The 17,326-nt window shown below is 40.9% G+C and overlaps 1 protein-coding gene across 1 annotated transcript in view; it reads left to right on the forward strand.

The window, feature by feature from the left end:
• Positions 1–6,065: 6,065 nt before the first annotated feature.
• Positions 6,066–17,326, forward strand: part of KERA (keratocan) — a 71,696-nt gene continuing 60,435 nt past the window's right edge. Inside the window, exons 1-2 of the mRNA XM_063930499.1 lie at positions 6,066–6,121; positions 7,620–8,509. Coding sequence (XP_063786569.1) covers positions 7,627–8,509 — 883 coding nt within the window. The 5' untranslated portion in view covers positions 6,066–6,121; positions 7,620–7,626. The remainder of the gene's footprint in view (positions 6,122–7,619; positions 8,510–17,326) is intronic.

A 17,326-nucleotide genomic window follows, 5' to 3' on the forward strand; every position in this document is an offset into this window, starting at 1 on the left:
TTTCCAAATAGAAAGATTTGCAGCTATTCATACAGTATTGGCCTGTGATGTTATGACATTGCCCTGCTGTGAGCTGACAATATATTTGCTACACTGCTTTAAAATATTGTCTCTACTAATGTATGATAGATTTAATGCCATATTACTGGCACAGTTGAAAAGCATTGCCTATTGTTGTAGACTTACAGTATTATGTCTTACCTTTACTAAGCAGAGCCTTAAATAGTGTAAATAACATTGACAAATGACAGACACAGAGGCTTGCTGTGAAAAGGTTATCATTTGTTGATAAGACAAAATACATGTATGGTGACAAAGTATAGGCATGCAATAGCAGGAGCAGTTATTCCATGCACACAAATTCTGGTGCACACCTTCCTTTAAAATACTTTAAATAGTTGGACCTACCAGGCAGAGTGGTGTCACTGATCCACTGTAGAGTAGTATCAGCACAGACCATTAGTTTTACCCAAGCCAACTGACTGGCCTCCCTAATAGATTACTCCTCCCATGATTCTATTCAAAAGGTAAAATGAACCAATTGTCTTTTATTCACATGATACCTGAAATAACAAAAACCCAGTTGAGGCCTATGGTATCTCACAGACAAGAAAGAAGAGAAAGGAGAAGAGGTGATCCCATATTTGTCTCAGTTTCAATAAATATTCTAACTATTGCTGGAACTATGTGTGTAGATGTCATGTTATATGGGCAGTATGGGTGGTATAATGGTTAGCATTAGAGACTCATAGCACTAAGGTTGTGGGTTTGATTCGCACCACTTTGGTTTTCTCCCACAGTCCATAAAATATACTGGTACTATAGGTTAATTGGCTACCGACAGAAAAAAATTAACTAAGTATACCCATATTTCTTTCAATAGAAACCTTACTAAGGGGAAGGTAATAAGAGATGCTGGAGGTTGCTTCTGGGCATTGACAGAATACAAAGCACAAAAGCTAACAAACTCAGCATAAACCCCAGGTCAAAAATAGTAGTGTTATTCTGTCAAGGGTTTTTTCTCTTCTCAAGTGGTCATTATCTTCAAAATATAGACATGGAGTAAATCCTGTCCCTTAAGTAGGTATTGCTGACCACCTGCTGAGGAACCGCTCACATATTTTATCTAGTCTTTGATATACAAAATATTATTTTGTAAAATAAAGTAAGGGTACCTCGGATTTTCCATACCTAATAATGACTGAACATTCACCCCAACCACATTTTTAACCAAAACTGGATTGACTCTCTTGAGCCACTGGGAGATCTGAGAAAGGAGCAAGGAAGGCTGTTAACACATTGCATGTCCCTTATTACATTGAAGTGCCGAAAGTCATGGGATAAGTGCCTGGTATCATGTAGGACATGGCATCAATTCCACGAGTGAACAGAAGACCTCTGGAGAGATGTTGATCCTGCCATCTGGATAGTTTCCCACAGCTCCCTGATACTGTATATGTATGTGCAGAATCTTGGATGTAAATGGACCTCTTCACAACATCCCATAAATGCTTGATTGGGTTCATGTTGGGTGAATGTGGTAGCTACATCATTCATCGAAACTCTCCAGAATGGTCCTCAAATCAATTTTGAACAACCTGGTACAGATGACATGGTGCATTATTCAGCTGGAAATATTCCACCATTGTGGGGGTACATGAAGTGCTGCAAATGGTCACAAAAAATTGCAATATAGTGGTTACCGGTCAATGATGTGTTCAGACAGACTAGCAGACCCAACCTATGTCATGTTAACACACTTGACAACATTAGGGAACCACCACCAGACTGCATACTGCCTTGTTGACAACTAGGGTCCATGGCCTCATGGGATCTGCACCACACCTGAATCCAACCCGCCCCCCCCCCCAAAAAAAAAGGAACCATGACTCATCAGACCATGCCACATGTCCTCCAGAGTCCACTTAGTGATGTCACAAGACTTGGTGAGGTGCTCTGTCCTGTGTCATAGTGTTAACAGATACACTCTGGTGGGTCTTCTGCTCCCATATTCCATGGGAGCTAAAGGACACTGTACTGACATGCTGGATTTGTATCTAGTACCTCCTGCATTGAATGTGGATGTGATTTGAGCCAGTGTTGCTTATCTGTTACCATGGGCAATTCTGGCTACACTCCACTGGTCATGATCATTAAGCACCGTGATCGGCCACTGCACTGTCCATGGTGGATGGTAATGTCTCCCATAAGGTATTCCTGATACACACGTGACAACATAGATCCAGGAATATTAAATGTCAACACAACTTTGGAAATGGAATGTCCCATCTATCAGGCACTCACTACCATGAACTCTGATAAATCTCACGCTTTGCCAGCTTAGCTGGTGTTCAAACTGACTCATGAGAGTCAGTCAGATTACAACTGATGGGGTCTTGCCATTTCTAAGATATCACAGTACAGTGGTTCCACCTTTATATACTGCTATCCTATAACTTTTGCCTCTTCAGTGTATCACCATCACACAGTAAAACCCACTCTAGAACCTCTCCAGTGGGAGAAAGTAATCTAAGTTAATCAACAAGGAGGGCTACATCGCACATTTACTAAAAGACAATTTTTGGTAGCGATTTTTAAGTGTTAATAAATGTGCGATTTAGCCCCTGAAACACAACATTGACTTAGATTAGATGGAAATCGATCTTTAGAAAATTTACCCCCTAGCGTCTTTTGCGATACCCGTTCCATGTTATCGCACCTCCGCTTCCTCCTCTTTTTGCATGAAACAGGAAAGAGAAGAAAAAGGGAACGTCTTTCCAAGTGTCTCAGAAGTATCAGGAAGAATCTTTAGGCTTTCCCGTGAATGAGATGTATAATTTCTTTTATCCATTTCAGATTTCTCCCTATAGTACCATGACCGATCAGTACTGGAATTTCCAGTTAGGTGTTGTGTCCTGAATCTTCCCATCACTTCTTAGACAGTTAGTGCATTCACAAAAATATGGTTGTTACCTGTAGAAGTTAAGGCCTTATATAAGCAGACCCATTGAGCCATGTGGGTCATTCCGAGTTGATCGCACGTAGCTACTTTTTGCTGCTCGTGCGATCAACTTGACGCCACCTATGGGGGAGTGCATTTTAGCATAGCAGGGCTGCGATCGCTTGTGCAGCCCTGCTATGCTAAAAAAGTTTCCTGCAAAACAAGACCAGCCCTGCACCTATTTACCCAGTGCGACGGATCCAGCGATGAAGGTACCGGCTGTGACGTCAGACATCCACCTTTTAAACGCCTGGACATGCCTGAATTCGCCTTACCATGCCCGGGAAACAGTGAGTAGATGGCCCGATCCTCCATCCCGCTGTCAATCTTCTTGCTATCGGGCCTGCGTTCGCTTTCTTCGGTCCTGGCGTTGTTGCCCGGTGACTGCCGTCACTGGGCAATGACGCACGTGTGCAATGAGGGCACCACTCAGCCACAGTTCCAACCCATTCACACTGCAGCGAAGAACAGCTGTGTGAGAACGGGTCGGAAAGACCCCCCCCCCATGTTCTGAGTAAGGACCAGATTCAGAGAAGTACGCTAATGCAGCTGTAAGTGAGATTTAGGGCCTAATTCAGAGTTGTTCGCAGCAGCAAATTTGTTAGCAGTTGGGCAAAACCATGTGCACTGCATGGGGGGCAGATATAACATGTGCAGAGAGAGTTAGATTTGGGTGTGGTGTGTTCAAACTGAAAACTAAATTGCAGTGTAAAATTAAAGCCAAAAAACAAACAAACACTGCAACACAAGAAACAGCAGTCCTTATACTACTTACTGTTAGTATTCTTCATTCATAGTGGGTTCTATGTCTGTTGTTTGCATAAATCCACCCACTGTGTGGAAGCAGTAAAGCTATCCCATGCTCCTGGAGAAGCAGATTCCCCTGTTTTCCACTTTCCATTTCTTTTTTATATACAATAACTAGAGCTTAGCAGTTTGGTTATGTTTAAAACCCAACACCCCTGACATTTGTTGATCCGAGTAGAACAGAGTCTGACTTGGATCAATTTTGTGGATCTGAGTGGACCGAATCCCAAGTTGGGTCTTCCATCAAGTTAGGAACTCAGATTTAAAAACCAAATCTTGGGTATTGAATTGCATGTAATCCCTCATGATTTCAGGTGCTATTTCACTGAGGAGGGTTTATGGTGAGGTGGTCAAAATTGGCTGGAAAGGACTGGAAATTTCATGATATTGATAATAATAACACCATAAGAAAGAAAACAGGTCCAGGTTACATGATTTTAGCTGTTTTTATTGATTTTTATTGCTTTTTAAAGAAACCCAGATGCAAAATCAAACCCAAAACAGTTGAGGGTGGTTTTGTAAAACCAAAACATGACAATGAGTTAGAAAACACGGGAGTCTGCGCACATCTCTAGCAATGACTACACATGAATGACTTCAGAAAGATTAGGTCTCTAATATTTGGGTCTTTTTTTTGTTCCTAAAGTATTATTAACCTCAATAACATTAATTTCCAGTCATTTCCAGTAAATTTTGACAACCACAAACTCACAATATTGTTCACCAATATAGGCCAAAGGCTGGCTGGCTATACTAAGCAACAGAGTAGCGGCACAAACACATGGCAGTTATTTCTGTTTAAAAATGTTTTTCAATGTATTAGCAATTACCAATTGAACCAAGTTGCAAGTACTATCAATAGAAAACAATACAACACAGAAATGTACTAAAAATTGTAAGTGGAATATCCTTGCTCAAAAGGAGTAATACAGTAGTTAACAAACAGCAAAGAAAAAAAATCCACAAGTGCACATGCCTATTCTCAATGCCTAATCTGTACTTCTCTCCTGGGGGTCTTGAGCCACTGATGACTGGCACCCTGTACCTATGTAATGCCCAGATCAATCAGCCTTTTTGTTGAGCAGCTACCACAAAATTTGCCCAACCATAAAAACAGCATTCTGTACACAGGGAAGGTTACAGTGCAAGTCAGATACAGTACAGGTTAGATAAAGTGCAATGCAGTTTACAGTGCGGGTCGGATATACTCTGGGTTGGATACAGTGTGGGTCAGATACAGAGCAGATTAGAGTTTACAGTGCGGGTTGGATACAGTGCAGGTCGGACACAGTGCGGATTACAGTGCAGGTCAAATACAGTGTGAGTTCCATACAATGATATCAGATACAGTGTGGGTTCGAAACAGTTCAGGTTGTATAGTGTGTGGGTTAGATACAATGCAGGTCGGATACAGTGCAGTTTACAGTGCTTGTCAGATACTGTGCGGATTGGCTATAGTGCAGGGAACCTATTGGCTGAGAACCATGAGAACAACTCTCTCATTCAATCAGTGGTCAGCCCATTGATTTCAATGGAACTTTTAAATTTGGCTTCCGATTCCAAAACCCAAGAGATCAGACAGGTGGATTATGATGTTTTGCCTCATTTTGGGATCTACGGGGGAAATCCAAGTCCCAGCTCGGGTTCAATTGGATCCAGGCAGTTCGGGTGGGCTTTGTTATCTGAGAACCGAGCCTGCTCTTCTGTACTTAATTCCCATGTGCATCTCATAGTACTAAACCTCAATGTGTTTATATGCATTTTACTTATACATATGCTACATGAACATAAGCCACAGACACCCAGTCAGATATTGCTGTGATGATATCATGATAAAATTGTTAAGAAAATGATTATTATATACACATTTTATTTCTGTTATTTTTTTTTTGTCTACAGTATTTGCATTTCAGTAACATCTTCATTTCTCTGATATCTAAAACTACATTCGTGTTACTGGTTTAATGTCTGCATTACCTATGAGGTAGATTTGTTGCATCACTATACCTTGTCAGAATAACTATGAGTTACTTTACAAATAATGCGCAGCAACAATACACCTATTGCACATAAAATATTGCCAATGCTTAACATTGTGTGTGGCATTTACTGAAATGAGAAGGCAGATTAGCACACAATGCCCTCCAGCAATGTATTTGTGATGTGCTGAAGTATCTTAAGTAGCTTTATGGGTTAACTGTTGTAGTCACTGGTGCATATATATCAGGCAGGCAGCATTCATAAACTAAGGCATTTTACTTCAGTCATAGTCTGACCAGAGTTCAGCCCAAATCAGCAGTCAGGAAATCAGAGGTAAGCTAAACTCTAAAGCATCAGCAAATTGGAAATTCTGGCTAATGGTTATGATTATTGTGTACTATATTATTCTAGAAGCATCAGAATCACCTTGTGACTGGGTGTAAGGAGAGTACAGAGTTGATGTAATAGGCAGTTAAATCTCAAAGGACAGAATCAAAACATTTTGCTTAGAGCCAGGAGTTTCCACTTTAAGGTGAATTCTAACAGGAATCAGATACAGTATTTTGAGGAATAATTTTACATCTCACTATTGTAAGGTATATTCAACACTTTTTACATTATTACTACAGTAGGATGACATTTTCAGGTAAAATCTTTATATTGTAATCATGCTAATTGTTGATTCTTTTTTTGTTGTTCTAGTATTCTCTAATGTACAGAATGTTTTTGGAGCGAGTCCAGGTTTATGCTGTAAAATGATATGTAGAACTGTCATTCATGTGACTTATTGTACAAAATTCTGTAATTCACATTGTATAATTGTAATAGCTTTGCAAATGTTATGTAACAACAGTCAAATTAAATTCTACCAATGAGGCTTTGAACTTTACATCATTTATAAGAATAAACCATATTCAGCCATTCAGGCACTGAGTATGTGACGATAACATTCTGCGCTTATACTGTATATATTTAGGTAAAATGTGTCATTTTCACTTAAGGTCCTTTCTATTTAAATATACACTGTATTATTTTATTGGTATGATAAATTATTTATTATTTCTAAGTTATATCTACAAAAATATGAAATATGTTTTATTGAAAGTCATTTTTATAAATATAATACATTGTTTATAGCTTTCTTTGCTAAAATGTTAATGAAATTAAAGCAATATGTTTTAAGAGATGATTCTAAATGATTGTTTATCTAAGGGTATTCAAAGTGCTGGAGGGCAAGGATCTGCATAGACTTCTCCAGGTTTTAGTCATACAAAAGGAACAGCTGTTTAAATGCCCTTTGATCCTTTATGCTAGTGCATAATACAGTATATTCATAGACAATTTTATCCAGATGACTTTTTATACTGGGAAATAGAAAGCTATAACATGTGAAAACATTTTTAAATATAATCTGATTTGAACAACTCAATCTATGTTCTCTATGTTCCCATTAGACTAATTTACTGCCCACTCATCACACTAGTTCGTGGAAAGATGCAATAAAATAACTTTGTTTGGTTAGCCTTTTGGGATAATGGAAAAGTAAATAAAGATGATGTAGCTGGTTCACTCAAGCAGCTCTTTGACTATGATGTAAAAGAGTAAAACATCTGGCTGGTCCTCTGAATGGACTATAGTCTATACAGATACACTGAAGTCATTTCACAATGCAATGTGACAGAAACATATTGTAGTAAGGCCTACATGTAATACTATAACAAAGTATGACTTCAAGAAACCTGATATTAAAGCTGCAGACTTCATTAGAGCTGGATACTTTTCGTCATTGTCATAACAAGCTAAATAACATTACTTATTATCATTCTTTAAGGTCGGCAATGGATACACATGCAATTTATGGAACTTTGATTTTTTATTTGGCCATTTTTGTTCCTCTTGTGGAGACTCAGGGATATGATTATTTTGATGTGGAACCTTATCATTTAATTGCCAATGATTGTCCAAAAGAATGCTTTTGTCCTCATAATTTCCCACGTGCTTTGTATTGTGAAAACAAAGGTCTGAAGGAAGTACCGCTTATCCCATCAAGAATTTGGTACCTATACCTGCATAATAATGCTATTGAGTCACTCAAAGAAAAATCATTTGCAAATGCTACTGAACTAAGATGGATTACTCTAAACAAGAACAAGATCACCAATCAAAATATTGATAAGAATGTTTTTAAGAGTATGAAAAATTTGCTTTACCTATTTTTAGAGGATAATGATTTAGAAGGAGTTCCCGGACCATTCCCAAGCAGCCTGGAGCAGCTTCGTTTGGTAAGGAACAAAATCTCAAAGATTCCTGAAGGTGTTTTTAGCAATTTAGAAAACCTCACTTTACTGGACATGCACCACAACAAGCTCACAGATGGTTCCTTTCAAGCTGATGCATTAACAGGACTCAAGAGCCTGATGCAGCTCAATGTAGCAAAGAATTCACTCAAGAAAATGCCTTCAGGCCTTCCATCTAACACTGTACAGTTGTACTTGGACAACAATAACATTGAGTCAATCCCTAATGACTACTTTAATAAAATACCCAAAATCGCTTTTCTTAGGCTGAACTACAACAAATTATCAGATGCTGGCATACCAACTAATGTATTTAACATAACGTCTATGTTAGACTTACAATTGTCATACAATGAACTGACATCTGTGCCCGCTGTTAATGGTCACCTGGAGCGTCTTCATCTTGATCACAACAAGATAAAAAGTAAGTCAAATTCCTACAGTATAGTAACAATTACTTGAGGTTAAAGCTATAATAGCACAAGGAGTTTACTATAGATGTGTCCTTCCTTTACTCTCCACTTGTCTCGAGCAGTGAGGAATAAGGTGCTTGAACACAACAAATAAATGTTGCTATAAGGTAGCATTAGTAGTGTTTTGTTGGCATTCAATAAAGATAGATTTAAAAATACAATGGTAAACAGGCAATCTAGGGGATGCCTTATGTATTGTTGCTTATCACATGACTGACAGCACGGAACAAGAATGTGTCAATACAACAAGTTCATTTTCTGTATGGAATTTGAATATAGTAAAGGAACTATATACATCAATAATATATTCAAGTAAATAATGATAATGCAAACATTCAGCCTACTTTAGACTATCAAATGAGGAATTCAATTGTAATTAATTTGAGTCTGATGACTACCATGTAGTCCACTTTGTCACTTCCTGCTCCTTATTAGGTCATGAATCACAACTACACAAGAGGTGTTATTCTGTTTATACAATGTTAATAAGTTAAAATACGGTCTTCCCTCATTATGTTTAACTGTACAACTTAAAAAAAATCCAAAGTATATGAATAAAGGGATTATAAATATTTAAATCCCAAATATGTATAGTATCCATGCTTCTCATATAGATACCTTCTTCCATGACACATTAATGATTTTTTATGAGTACACAGAAGCAAACACCATTATTAATATGTTTAAAATACTTTGCATTGTCTTGTTTCTTCTCCTTCTAATCACATTTTGGATTATACATTTACTAATTGATTTACAAATCACTATATTGGATTTCTAATGGTTTCCGGTTGATAGATCTAAAGTAAAAAGATGGACAATCAATCGGTTGACCCCAAATGGTCAACATGCAAAAAGTTGACAGGATCAAAAGGTTTACAAGTAAAAGGTATACAGTGCTTAAGGTTGACAGGTTCAAATGGCAGACAGGTCCTAAAGTTTGACATGACAATGGTTGACCCACATATGGTCGACATAAGCTTTTTTTAAATAACTTTTTTTTACTTTTTCATCATTTACCATCCATGTGGACTACAATTGGGAATTGTAACCTGTGCTGAGCACAGCAGAATCAAAGTGAGGCACCTTGCCCAAAGTGTGGCGAGCAAAGCGAACCTGCACAGGTGTACATTGTTTCCACTAGTTTGTCTCCTATATGGTGAAACATACAAAATGATACCTAAAAAACAAAATAAAACTTGCATCGACCATTTGTATATCGACCTTTTGACCCTGTCAACCTTTTATACCGGTCGACCTTTTGTACTTGTTGACCTTTTGACCCTGTCGACCTTTAACTTGTTGACCATTTGGGGTTGGCGTATTGACTGTCTATTTTATGAACCACATCCATTTGTACCATGCAGTATCACTTTAGGATAACTGACTGCATCTATACTTGCAGGATTAGTAATAGAGCTCCTGTTTCATTTGCACAATTACATAGGCCTATCCTTTGATATAGATTCTTAGCAAAACATTATCATGAGTGGAAGACATCAGCAGTAGTGACATTAACCATGTGAGTATACAATGCAGGAACCTGTTCATTTTATACATGAATTAACTTTTGAATAATAATTGTGTTGATTCTTGTTGATCAGTTTGTTATAGTATATTATATTATGGTAAACACATTGCATCAAAGGAGGAGCATTAATCCCTATAATGAATAGACAAGAGGCTGTACTGCTTTCTTCCTTCATTAAAGATAAAAAAGGAAATTTCTGGCTGCTAGACACAATGGGCCTGATTCAGGGATGTACGCAAACTGAATTATTTTGCAGGTGAGCGATTATCAGAGCATGCCTCTAGGTTGCATTGTGCATGTGCTGTGATGGTTTTGTGATGACGGTCACAGTGCGGATCTTTTCCCAAAGTGAGTTATAGGCAGCGGACATTTGGGGCATATACACAGGTGTGTCAAAACCACTTTGGGGCATTTTGAGACAGCGACTGCAATCCTGTATGCATCTGCAGTGGCTCTGGTGTCTTTCTTCCTGTGGCCATGCTGTACAACCATAGGACAGCTCAGAACTTTGATAATTGACTTGCTATATCTGCAACGGATGTTGCTTCTATTACATCGCTGCTGAGATTTGCAGAGATACCAGTGTAGGTCTCAATACAAATCTCGGCGGCTGCGACATTTACAGATTTTCTCAGTCTGCGTACATAGGGGTAAATTTACTAAGATTCGTAATTTCCGAAAAAAGGTCAAAGTTCAATCACGAATGACATCGACAGTGTAAAACTGCAACTTTTTGAATTGATTACGATGGATTTACTAAGCTGTCGTATTCGGGTTTTTCTTTTCTTCCGATGTCGATGTCATTCGTTTTTTTTTACCTATTTTTACGGCAGTGATTAGCAAAACACTGCCGTTTTTTTTTACAATCAATCTCGGCCGGATCTGTGTGATCCGTGCTGGGGTTCTTATTTTTTTTTTTTTTAATTAAACAATGTAAAATCCCCAAAAAAAAATGCGTGGGGTCCCCCCTCCTAAGCATAACCAGCCTCGGGCTCTTTGAGCCGATCCTGGTTGCAGAAATATGGGGACAAAATTGACAGGGGTTCCCCCATATTTAAGCAACCAGCATCGGGCTCTGCGCCTGGTCCTGGTTCCAAAAATACGGGGGACAAAAAGAGTAGGGGTCCCCCGTATTTTTAAAACCAGCACCGGGCTCCACTAGCTGGACAGATAATGCCACAGCCGGGGGTCACTTTTATACAGTGCCCTGCGGCCGTGGCATCAAAAATCCAACTAGTCACCCCTGGCCGGGGTACCCTGGGGGAGTGGGGACCCCTTCAATCAAGGGGTCCCCCCCCCAGCCACCCAAGGGCCAGGGGTGAAGCCCGAGGCTGTCCCCCCCCATCCAATGGGCTGCGGATGGGGAGGCTGATAGCCATTTGTGATAATGAAAAGATATTGTTTTTAGTAGCAGTACTACAAGTCCCAGCAAGCCTCCCCCGCATTCTGGTACTTGGAGAACCACAAGTACCAGCATGCGGCGGAAAAACGGGCCCGCTGGTACCTGTAGTACTACCACTAAAAAAATACCCAAAAAAACACAAGACACACACACCGTGAAAGTATAATTTTATTACATACATACACACATACATACATACATACTTACCTTATGTTCTCACGCAGGTCGGTCCTCTTCTCCAGTAGAATCCAAGGGCTACCTGTTGAAGAAATTCTACTCACCAGATCCAGTGGTCCAGGCTCCTCGGCAAATCCAGGGATAATCCACGTACTTGAATAAAACAAAAAAACGGTTGCCCGACCTCGAACTGAAAGGTGACCCATGTTTGCACATGGGTCACCTTTCCACGAATGCCAGAAACCCACTTTGCCTTCTGACTAAGTGGGTTTCTTCAGCCAATCAGGGAGTGCCACGTTGTAGCACTCTCCTGATCAGCTGTGTGCTCCTGTCCTCACTGACAGGCAGCACACGGCAGTGTTACAATGTAGCGCCTATGCGCTACATTGTAACCAATGATGGGAACTTTCTGCCCTGCGGTTGACCTAAAGTGACGTCACCGCTGAGCAGAAAGTTCCCAGCATTGGTTACAATGGAGCGCATAGGCGCTACATTGTAACACTGCCGTGTGCCGCCTGTCAGTGAGGACAGCAGCACACAGCTGATCAGGAGAGTGCTACAACGTGGCACTCCCTGATTGGCTGAAGAAACCCACTTAGACAGAAGTCAAAGTGGGTTTCTGGCATTCGTGGGAAGGTGACCCATGTGCAAACATGGGTCCCCTTTCAGTTCGTGGTCGGGACACCGTTTTTTTTTATTTATTCAAGTACGTGGATTAACCCTGGATTTGCCGAGGAGCCTGGACCCATGGATCTGGTGAGTAGAATTTCTTCAACAGGTAGCCCTTGGATTCTACTGGAGAAGAGGACCGACCTGCGTGAGAACATAAGGTAAGTATGTATGTATGTGTGTATGTATGTAATAAAATTATACTTTCACGGTGTGTGTGTCTTGTGTTTTTTTGGGTATTTTTTTAGTGGTAGTACTACAGGTACCAGCGGGCCCGTTTTTCCGCCGCATGCTGGTACTTGTGGTTCTCCAAGTACCAGCATGCGGGGGAGGCTTGCTGGGACTTGTAGTACTGCTACTAAAAACAATATCTTTTCATTATCACAAATGGCTATCAGCCTCCCCATCCGCAGCCCATTGGATGGGGGGGGACAGCCTCGGGCTTCACCCCTGGCCCTTGGGTGGCTGGGGGGGGGGGACCCCTTGATTGAAGGGGTCCCCACTCCCCCAGGGTACCCCGGCCAGGGGTGACTAGTTGGATTTTTGATGCCACGGCCGCAGGGCGCTGTATAAAAGTGACCCCCGGCTGTGGCATTATCTGTCCAGCTAGTGGAGCCCGGTGCTGGTTTTAAAAATACGGGGGACCCCTACTCTTTTTGTCCCCCGTATTTTTGGGACCAGGACCAGGCGCAGAGCCCGATGCTGGTTGCTTAAATATGGGGGAACCCCTGTCATTTTTTTCCCCATATTTCTGCAACCAGGATCGGCTCAAAGAGCCCGAGGCTGGTTATGCTTAGGAGGGGGGACCCCACGCAATTTTTTTGGCAAAAATAAGCACTTTCCCACCCCTTCCCACTGATATACATGCACGGATCTCATGGATCCCTGCATGCATCTCAAATCACGGGAAAAAAAAGCAGGTCTGTTTTTTTTAGGACTTTTTTACGAGTTGTAATTTTTCACGGCAGTGTTTTGTGTTTTTTTGCTTTGCACTTCTTAGTAAATGACCGAGATTCATATCTAAACAGGCGTAATTTGACCGATGGTGTATTCATTCGTAATTTTTTACCTGAACTAGCAAAAAATTACGAATGCCCTCATCACTGCCGTGATTAGTGTTTAGTAAATGACCGAGATTAACCGAGATGACACTTTGAAGAAAAAACGGCATCTCGGTCAAAATCGGGAGCTTAGTAAATATACCCCATAGAGTCAGAAAATGCATAACCATACATCTGTGGATTAGGCCCAATTGCAATGCAATGCATCCAGGTGACTGGGAAATAAAAGTAGTACCAGGTAAATCTTGCTGCTCTCAAGTCCCCTGACTTCATTACAATAAATATTAAGTTGCAACTGCATTTCTTTCTCTTTTAAGATAATTGAAATGACTGTCACCTACTGTATAATGGAAAAGATTGTTTATTTTTCAATTTTTAACCCTCCTACTCCAATCTCAATCCAAGTCTGGATCCAAGTCCATCTCTGGATTTCCCGCCAGACTTGGATCCCTAAATGAGGCAAAACATCTTCATCCTGCTGTCGAATTCTCGCGGGAGTTTTGGATTCTACAAAGGACCCAGTGACCGGCACCATTTTCACTCCTGCTGTGGAGAGTGTACTGAACGGACATGTTGGTCTCAGTGCTGTGTTGTCTGGCATGGGGCGTGGGGCTGGTGGCTGTTGTAGGGCTGGTGTATCAGTCCACGAGTGCTCTGCCTGTTGTTTGTTGTATGTGACAAGGGGTGCTCTGTCCACCTAGGGGTGCTCTGTCTATACATCCAAGGGTTCTGCCCCAGTCTTAATTAAAAACCCAGTATACTGTGTGTACATCCAGTGACTGGTATGTCCTATCAGTATCAGTCCAGGGGTGCTTTGTCTGTCATCTGGTGCATCTGACAAGGGGCTCTCTGTCCACCCTGGGATGATCTGACTCCGCCCCAGCGTAAAATGAATTTAATAAAAGCTAAAAAGCCTAAAATACACTGTAATTCTAACACTGTTGGTGAAATGAAACCATAGTGTTCAATTACTATTTCTGACTCACACACGTATTTTGCGACACTGTTAGCAAACGTGGCACCACAGTAATATATTTTCATACTCATACAGGTATTGTGCGACAGTGTTGGTGAAAGCAAACCTCAGTGTTTGATTACTATTTCTGACTAATAAACCTATTGTGACACTCTAGGTGGTAAACTTTTTGGACAATGTGTGGTGTGTGCTGTACCCCACTTTGCTCGTGTTTATTGATACTTAATAGATATGAAGTGACAAGGAAAGAAAGACAAAAGTGGTGGTTCTGCAACTGTCAATGAGGCATCTTCTTTTGATTCTCATGATGAGACAAGAACATTTCACTCAGAGTCTAGAAAAGGTGTCAAAAAATTAAAACAACTAAAGCAGTAGAACAAACTGTGCATTCAGAACCATCACACATTCCTGAGGAACGTTTAGGGGTATCCATGTAAGCTATGTGTGAGTCTTAAATTTCTCACGCTGTCCTCATAGAGAAGCCTCTTTCACCTCGTTCCATCATGTCTCCGCCATCTATACATGTGGGGAGCAGTACACGTAAAGATGGTGATGAGGGCACAATACAAATTCATGTGTGGAAGTGGAACAGGATGAGGGGGATATGTGTATACTACTACTATCTGACACTGAGAATGTTGATGATGTTGTGTGTGTAAGTCATCCACCAGTGCAGTTCTTACCCATGATAAAAAGAAAGCCATTGTGATGCCTGGGCATAAGACCAAAAAAGAACAAAACAAGCACTTCAGCCACAAAAGTGTCAGTCCATGTCACTGAAGTGCTTGGTTTGTTACATTGTACAGGTCATTTTTAATATCCAACATAAGGGTGGGAGGGAGGACTCAAGGACAATTCTATCTTAGACCACTTTTAATTTTTGCACTGCTGTATCGCAATGTCTGTATGTTTGCACTGCTGCTCTGTCAGTAAGTAACCAGCCAGCTCACTGCAGTCTTTGGGCTAAAATTGATGAAAACAATATTGTGAGCTGTGACATGGTGAAAATTGACTGTAAATGAGTGGAAATGAATGTCATTGAGGTTAATAATACTGTAGGAATAAAAACAGGAAAAAAATCTGTGATTTTAGCTGTTTTTATGATTTAAAAAAAATACAGATGCAAAACCAAATCCCACAAGGGCAGTTGGGGCAAAACCAATACAGATCCAAAACACGAAGGAGATACAGATCCAAAACCAAACCCAAAACCCAGATTTGGGCCAGTGCAGATCTTTAGTTTTTACTATGATATCGTTGGCGAAATACAGTACTGTATATTGGTTTCAATAGATGCTTATTTTTCCTTAATTGCTACTGAGTGCAATGGTTTGGTTTGGTTTGGTTTGGTTTGGTTTGGTGTGGTTTGGCTTTACTTTTTTCCAAGACTGCACTCAAAATTTAACAAGGTAATTATTCCTCTTAAAGAAGCCATAGGAACTAGGCAGTGGCACATGCCTATTCTGCGCGTATGCCCAGTGGGTTTCATGTCCGTATGAGTTTGTGTTCCTGGTCTGGAGTCTGGGGTTATAATGGAATGATAGACTGTATGAAAGAAGCTTGGTGGCTTGATAAAGTTCCTACTCATGGAGTGGAACCCAGGTGGAGATAGTGAAAAGTTAGATGGCACTCCTGAGGAGAACATTAACACTGTGTAAGAACGAGAACAAATCGAGAAGCAGCAGTGGGAAACTGACTAGGTGTGTCAGGTTTTGGTCAGACGAGAGGTCTGGGACCAGTGGAAGACTTGAGTGACCAAGGTTCATAACTTGGAGTACACAGAGTCTGTAGAAGTAGGGTTGGGAAAATAGTCTTTAGACTGGACTTGGGACCAGTAGTACTTAGTACTGGGCTGAAAAGAATTCCACTGAACCAGACTGGAACCAAAATTGCACTGAACTAGGCTTTGACTCGAATTGCTCTGGACCACTCTAGAACCAGAATTGCACTGGACTGGGCTGGAACCAGATCTGCTGTGGACTAGGCTTGATCCAGATTTGCTGTGAACTGGACTGGAACTAGAATTGCACTGGACTGGGCCAAAACCAAAATTGCACTGGACTGGACTGGTACCGGAATTGCACTAAACTGTGTTGGAACCAGATATGTTGTGAACTGGACTGAAACCAGAATTGCTGTGAACTGAGCTAGAACTGGATTTACAGTGAACCAGACTTGAACCAGAATTGTGCAAAACCAGGCTGGAACTAGAATTACTGTGAACCGGTCTAGAACCAGAAGTTTGTATTGCAGTGGACCACGTTGTAACCAGAATTTCACTGAACTGGGCTGATACCAGTTTTGATGTGAACCAGACTGGCATCGGAATTGCACTGAACTGGGCTGTAACTGGATTTGCTGTGAACCGGGCTGGAACTGTAATTGCACTAAACTGTGCTAGAACCAGAATTGTGCTGAACCAGGCTAGAACTGTAATTGCTGGCAGCTGGGCTGGAACTGGTATTGCACTGGCATGGGCTGGAAAAATAATTGCACTGAACCATGCTACAACCAGATTTGCTGTGAGCTGGGCTGAAAGTAGATTTGCTGTGAACCAGGTTGGAACCAAAATTGCTCTGAACCAGGCTAGAAACAGAATTGTACTGGACTGGACTGGAACTGGATTTACATTGAACTGGGCTGGAACCAGATTTACATTCAACTGGGTTGGAACCATATTTGTTGTGAACAGGGCTGGAACCAGAATTGTACTGAACTGGGCTGGAACAAGAATTGCACTGAACCAGGCTGGAACCAGAATTGCTCTGAACCATGCTGGAACTGGAATTGTAGTAGACCAGGTTGGAACCATAAATATATTAAACTGGGCTGGAGCCGGAATTGCTCTGACCTGGGATGGAACCGAAATTACATTGAAACAAGCTGGAACCAAAATTGCACTGAACCAAGCTGAAACCAAATTTGTTGTGAAATGGGCTGGAACTGGATTTG

This window comes from Pseudophryne corroboree, chromosome 6 (assembly GCF_028390025.1).
Source record: "Pseudophryne corroboree isolate aPseCor3 chromosome 6, aPseCor3.hap2, whole genome shotgun sequence".
NCBI classification, from domain to species: Eukaryota; Metazoa; Chordata; class Amphibia; order Anura; family Myobatrachidae; genus Pseudophryne; species Pseudophryne corroboree.